General features: G+C 52.0%; 1 protein-coding gene across 1 annotated transcript; it reads right to left on the bottom strand.

Annotated features, from left to right (window-relative positions):
* Positions 1-351: 351 nt before the first annotated feature.
* On the bottom strand, positions 352-5,600 carry VAMP1 (vesicle associated membrane protein 1). Its single transcript, XM_030953361.1, has 5 exons — positions 5,527-5,600; positions 4,708-4,867; positions 3,740-3,898; positions 3,458-3,509; positions 352-446 (listed from the first exon to the last, which is right to left on the bottom strand). Coding segments are annotated over exons 1-5 (468 nt in total). The 5' UTR covers positions 5,529-5,600.
* Between the last annotated feature and the right edge of the window lie 1,491 nt (positions 5,601-7,091).

Here is a 7,091-nt window from a genome sequence, read left to right as displayed (position 1 = left end):
TTAATCCACCAGCCAGTCCAGACACCCTCCTTTCCCAGGAAGGCTTCCATCTTTGAAGAATTAGTCTAGCTGCCCTGCTCCAAATTCACCACTGAGAGCTGTTCCAGTATGTTCACTGTTCTGGTGTAGATTTTGGTGATGTTTAAGATGGGACAAAGATTGATCATAAGGGAACCAGAAGCCACATGGAAGATTGTTTTACAACTTAGCTTTTGTAGCAATAAGGGCAGATAAGGGCACGAGTACCTAATTTTAAAAGAAGTCTGCACTGGACAAAGCTCTGTCATTTCCTTTTAATGAGTTTCAAATGCATAGTGAAGCAAAACAAAGGGGTACTTACCTTTATTCCAGTCATGCTCCAAGAGATGTTGTGAACAGCATCCTACTCTTGGAGGTCTTCATTTGGGCCCTGAACTTATATTCCAACACCAATGGAGAGTTGCTTTCTGGGTTTAAGGATCTGAGGTTATTGAAATCCAAAGGCAGCACAGCCTGAGAGCCAGAGCTGCCTCAACACAGTAATGCACAGAAGGCAGTCCCCTGAACAGGACACTGGCTGGACATTCAGTGGCTGAAAGCAGACTTGGCGTGGGCAGCCTCTTCCCCCAGAGCTGCTGCTTCTCACATCTTGTTACAGACTTACCAGAGTCAGTCCAGCACAACTGGAACTACCATCAGTTTACAATGGAAAAGCAGCCACTGCTTTGAGGGACAGAACTCCAGGTACGTGCATGCTATGGAAGTCTCAAAAAAAATCCGAAAGTTTGGCATCCCAACCCCCTTCCCACTCACTGACAGACCAGACAGACTCAGTAAGGTGGTGAATTGAGTTTCTTAGAGACCATTAAAAGTACATGAGCTGATTTCTAGAACATGCCAGAGGAGATTACAGTTGTGTTTATAGGGGAAGTAAATAAACTGCACGTGCATGAGTGGCTGTGATGCCGTGGGCAGCAGAGTCCCTTGCTTTTACCAAGAGGGCCTTGGTGATTTGTTTTGCCCATGCACAGAGACACAAAGGAGGGGAAAGGGAGCAGAGGAGGAGGCAACATACAACATCTGAGAGAAAGAAATTAAAGAGCCTAGGGGGACCTCAGCTCCCAGAGAGACAGGAGGAATGGGACACCAAAGGCTTGTTTAGAAGAGTTCAAGAGAATTGCTGGTCTGGGGGCCTCAAGCTTGTAAAAGCCTACCCCCTAAAATGAGAGCAGGAGGTGGCACAAGCAGGCCCTGGCTCCTCTTCAGCAGACACACTTCTGACCGTCCATCCCATCTCAGTTCCAGGGAATTAGGGAAGTGCTCAGGAGACGAGGGCTGCTTCACTCCAGATCTTCATCTCTGCCCTCCCAAAGGTGGAGAGGAATGGAATTGCAGGGAGATGAACTCAAATGAAAATGCTGGGGCATGGAAGTGAGCATGCAAAACCTAGCCCCTTGCCAGGCGTCCTGGGAGGCAGAAAGGGGCTTCCCCAGCACATCCAAACAAAAAGCATCTGCTCCTCCCATCTTTTGTACTTTGCTCCTATCTGGGAACTCCAGTGATGTCCCCCCCGCCTCCGCTTAGGCCTAAACAGATCCCAGTGTATTCTAGAACAGAAGCAGAGCTTTCTAAACTAAAGGAGTACCCTCTTTCCAGTCTAGATCACAGGCTACAGCTCAGCTTGTTAAAAAAAGTTAAAAGACAAGATACACATTCCTCAGAAGACTCTACAGAAACAGGGCAGCTCATTTAACCCATTCAAACAACTCAGAGCTCTTGTTACTTTCGATGGAGAAGAACAAGGGAATCACTCACAGAAAGCCACAGCCACAAGTTTACTTCCATCAGAGACCACCCTGGACCAAAATTCAAGAGAACCCACAGCAAGTAGGAGGATTCAGTTTGATCAGCAAGATCTCTAGAGGCATAAGTTACCAAACCGGGACATCGGATGCCACTTTGCCATATCCATCCCCAGAGCACCATTTCCCTTTGAATCCCCAGCTAACCATTTCAAGTGATTTCTAACTCCTGCTGAAAGTTAGGGCTTTGTGGCAGCAGAAACAGAGCAGATATTCTTAATCAGAAAGCTGTGCAGCTCACTCAGCCTCATCTGGAATACCTCCAGCCCCTTCACCTCTATCTGCTGCGGCAGTGAGCTTCCTCGACCTTCAACCCAGTCACACAAAAGCAAAACACCAATTCCCGTTCTGCCACTACTCCAAAGTCTTCCTTCTGGAAAGCTACAAGACAGTAGGAAGCTACAGAGTCCTGGCTTGTGTGTGCATAGATGAAAGGCATATTTGACACTCCCCAGCAGACTAATTGTTGTTCCTTTGTTCCTTGTGGAGAGAGGCTTTACTCCCACACATGCCTTTTAGACGGCAGCAATGCCCCTTTCACTGAACTGTGTTTAGCCTGTGGTACTTGACTGAGGTAATCGTGTAGGCCCTCCTTTACAAAAACTGAAATGGCCATGTTCAGGCAGCAAGTCACCTGGAAATAAGGACAGGCAGAATAAATCATTTCTTCAAGTGCTCACCCCTCCATGGCTAGAGAAACCTACATCACTACGCGTAGCTTAGATGGCTCACAGCCACTGGCCAACACAAACTAGCTTTTATTTCAGAAGCTCAATGAAAAGCTCAAGTCATGCTGCCACTCTTTTTTCACTGAAGGCTCTCACATGCTGCAGTCCTTCATCCCAAAAGGCACTGTGTTAAGGCATTCTTATTTTGCTAGAGTTCACACAGGCACTATTTGACAAGCTTACACACAAAAATAAACACAAAGAGTTCTCTGCAGAAGAGCAGGAGCAAATAGCTACTCACTCTTCCTCAGCTTCCCTTTCCTCTAAACTTAGAGGATGCTCCCTAAAGCTGCAGCAGCTATTGAAAAGGCTACCTATGTTTAGTAAGCAGCTCAGAGTCCTATAGAGAAGATAAATTAAAATCAATAAGGAAATCAATGAGGAAGCTAGGTGAAAGGGAAGGAAAGGAAAAACTCAGAGGCAAGAAGAGACAAGCAAGGTAATAGGGGACAGGAGGTTGCAGACTGAAGGAGCTACATTTAAGTAAAAAAGTAGACTGGAGACAAAGCAACAGAAAAAAGAAAAAAGGAAAGAACAAAAGGGCAAGTTACACCAAAGGTCCCTCAGAGAACTCCAAACCACCCACCAGGGAAGGAACTTGCCAACCCACCCACTCCAGGGTAAATGCCCCTCATACTTACAGGTTTATCTGACCTGGCAGGCAGAATTTCCCATTTCTACAATGACGGCATTCCCCATATTACTAGATAAAGCATACCATTTCCACACTAAGTGAGGGAGTTCCAGCACTTCTACCTCCCTTTCCCAAAGACTGGAGTTGACACTTACACAAGTAAGACCCTCAAGACCTCGAAACAAAAGGAAAAGTTTAAAGTACTCTAGAGCTGGTGTTTCCTCACCTTTGAGCCTGAGGCTTTTGGTACTTACTTGCAATCACCACCACCACAAGGGCACCAATCACTCCCATCATGATCATCATCTGAAGAAAAAGATTGTCCAAGAGCAATACTCAGAACAGATTGACAAGCTCCCATTCTTCCTGACAGCCAGGGAACCTAAGCCAGGCCCCAAAGGCATGACAGCCAAGGCCTCAAAGCCTTCCCACAGTGAAAGAACCTTGAGCATTTGAAATTGTTAGCAAGCCCCAGCTATACTTGAAAGCTCTGCAGGAGAGGAGTAGCCCAGCTCCCTCCTGACAAGGAAGCTCACCTTGCAGTTCTTCCACCAGTACTTCCTTTTGAGTTTGGCTGCACTGCTCTCAAACACTGAGGCGCCGGCCTGCAGCGCGTCTGCGCGGTCATCCAGCTCTGACAGCTTCTCGTCTCGCTGCAGCACCTTGTCTACGTTTACACACATTATATCAACCACCTGCAGAAGAACAGTGGGAGCAGTTGTATTGTTAAAGACAGCTGAAAACGTAAGAGGAGTTACTTAGCCAATAACTGATGTTGCAATACTAATGAACAAAAAACATGAACAAGAGCAGGGGAAAGATCAGGGTAAGAAAGAAGTGATTTCAAGTCATTGCCTACTTTGGAATGAAAAAAAAAAAATCCGAGAGTCACTGTTAAAACATCACTTCAAGTACACTTCAACCAGGTCCTCAGCCTCACATTCTCATCTGCTTCTAAGAGCTCTCCATTCCAGCAGCAAGCCAAAGCCACCCTCCCTATGAGAGGAGTCCTGCGCTCACTCGCTCCCCGGGAGCTGCAAAATCGCTTTATCAGCTTCGTGCTGCTGCCCCGGTGAGGCACACAGGCGCTACAGCCGCCAAGCCAGCGGCTCTGATCCCGGGAAGCCAGGCAAGGGTTCCCCACATCACTGCACACAGCGTTCCCTTGGAGCAGCCCGCAGGGATTAAGCGCTGTCCTGGATGCCGGACAGCTTTATTCCCAAAAGAGATGCGCGATAACAAGGTACCAAAAGAATCTAGCAAGCCTGGTCCTTGGAAGTCATATCTGGAATTAAGAGGCTTTTAAACAAAGCAATCTCTCCTCCAGCTTCTTTAATAGGTTTGCCACTCTATTTTTGAGTATTCAGCATTAATTAATTTCTGGCTTTGGCATGACAAAAGGAGCCACCCCCTCAGCGCCAGACACGGGTCGGGAACATCGCTGCTGCTGCAGAGCACTGGGAGAAGAGCTCAGGCACCCATCGGGGCTGGCAGAGCTACTGACCTCCTGCACTTGTGCCTGCGTCTGCTGCAGGCGGCGATTGCTGGTCAGGTTGGGGGGAGCCCCGGGGGGACCCCCACCGGGGGCTGCCCCCTCGGGAGCGCCTCCTTCGGGAGCCCCTCCTTCGGGAGCGCCGGGAGCAGGCTGCTGAGCCGGGTCAGACCTAGGGGAACACACTCATGAGCCAAGGGAAAACTCAGCCACTCGAGAGAGAACCCCCCCAAATCCACAGGAACCCCAGTGTCCCCAGGCTGCAGCAGCGCTGGCAGCAGCCTCAGCAGCCTGCAGCCTCGCTGGATCCCGCCGCATCGGGAACAGGGAGACCCCACAGCAGGGGCAAGCCCGAGGGGGCAGCGGGAATGGAACGAGCCCCTCGCCGAAGGAGCTTGCGGGCGGGGGCGTGCCAAGCACTGCGGCCTCCCGCGGCGAACAGCGACCTGGCCGCACGGAGATAACCGGGAGACGGGGAAGGGAGGTGAGGGAAGAGGGACAGGGAGCAGCGCGGGGGCACCAGGCAGCACCGGGCTGGGCGCAGTGGTGGCCGCCGGCCAGGCTGGCTCCGGCTGGGGCCCCGCACATCATCACCGCTGGGGCACGGCCCACGCACCCACTCACCCACGCAGCCAGCGGGGGAGCGGGACCGCCCGGGGGCGGTGCGGGCAGCCGTGCCTGCGGCTGCTGCAATGCGCCACCCGACCCCACCGCCACCGGCCAGGACGCGGGCTCTGCACCGACCCCCACTCCTCACGCTGCTGCTGCAGCAGCAGCACCACCCCCGCGCCGCGCCCACCGCAGCTCGCCCACGGCCGGGCGGACACTCACATGGCCGGGCCGGAGGGAACCGCGCGACTCTACCGCGCTCGGAGCTTCGCACCGGCAGTATCCCGAGCCCCCGGACCCCGCACTTATAACAGCGGGGCACCGCCCACAGAACCAGCAGCCAATCAAAAGTTGCTCCGCAGAGAGCTGCAGCTCGGCACCGCCCCTGGGTTCCTCTTCAGCCAATCAGCGCTGCGCGCCCTGCGGAAAAGGCCATAAAGTTAGCCCCACCCCCAGACCGCCACAAGACAAGCCCCGCCCCGCCATGGGGCTGCCCAATGGGAGCAGTGCCCCGTGCCCCGCCCCCGTCTTGGCCCCGCGGTGTCGGGCGGGGGGTGCCCGGCGCTCCCTCCGCCCTCCCGGGCCGGGGGCGCGCACGGCCCCGCTCCCGACCCACGGCCCCGACAGCCCTGAGCGGGTCCGCCGCGCTCCGTGCAGGTCACGCAGGGCCTGATAGTGGTTCCCTGCCCCGTTCAGTTTTCCTTTTGGAGCGCAGCCCGGCTGGCGCCGCTGTGGTGGGGCTGCGGAGCGCTCCCGAAATCCCACCTCCGCAGTGTGCCTGTTGGCTCTGGCTAAGCCGCTGGCCTTGCAATTAAGAGATGGTGTCGCTGGCCCACTTCCAGCATACAGCACGTCATGAAAGCGAAGCTGAACAAGTCCCGATCGAGTTTCTGCAGCCTACCAGGGGAAATGAGGCTCCCACAGTAGCCCCAAGAACAGCAATGCGTTTGGGGTTTTTCCATCTTAATATCTGGAGAAGCCTGCTGGATCAGAAGGGGAGATTCTCCAACTCAGGACAAAAAAGGGGACAAGAGTGTCCTGGACAAGAAGACTCTTCATACAGAATTTTGCGTGGTGAGTAGAGAGTGACAATCGTAGGCTCACACACAACTTTTTCCTTCCATAAGGTGATGCAGGATGTTCATGTAAGTTTTTTGTGTCAGATCTCACAGATGATTAGGTACACAAGACAGGTATGTTACAGATTAGTGCATGGTAACTAGATGATCGTGGTTACAAGGTGAAGAATAATGCAGCATTGTGACTAGAGACAGGTGATTTGTAGATAGCAGTCTTGCACTGACCTCAGAACTCCAGGCTTTTACACTCTGCCTTCAGACGGAAGGCACAAGTTGAGGAAGAAGCTTCTGTAGGCTGGCAGCCTTTCCACTGCAGTCAGAGCACCATTCCAATAACCACTGCAAGTAAGTTTGAGCTTATAGAATTAGTGGCCACAGAGCTTTTGCCAGGTTGGTGCTGAGGGATGAAGAGATGACAAAGGGTACAAGATACTTTCTCTGATACTTTTCCGGTTTCCAATATATTTTCAGTCAAGGATTTGCTATACCTGCTCAGTCTTCACTTGGATCTGTGCAAGCTTCCTGAATCCACAATACCTTTTGGTAAGTCCCACAGGTCTGTCACCCTGCCACTGAAAATGTGGACTTCAGCTGTTTAAACAGAGACTTTGCCTTCACTTTCCTAAGGCTTAGGCCTAAAGAAAGTTCTTTCCATTCATTCCTTGCTGCTTCCAAACAAATGCTTTTGGAGACAGAGCAGCGTTGCTC

Source organism: Camarhynchus parvulus, chromosome 1, assembly GCF_901933205.1.
Source record: "Camarhynchus parvulus chromosome 1, STF_HiC, whole genome shotgun sequence".
NCBI classification, from domain to species: domain Eukaryota; kingdom Metazoa; phylum Chordata; class Aves; order Passeriformes; family Thraupidae; genus Camarhynchus; species Camarhynchus parvulus.
This window is presented reverse-complemented; position numbering and strand designations above follow the sequence as displayed.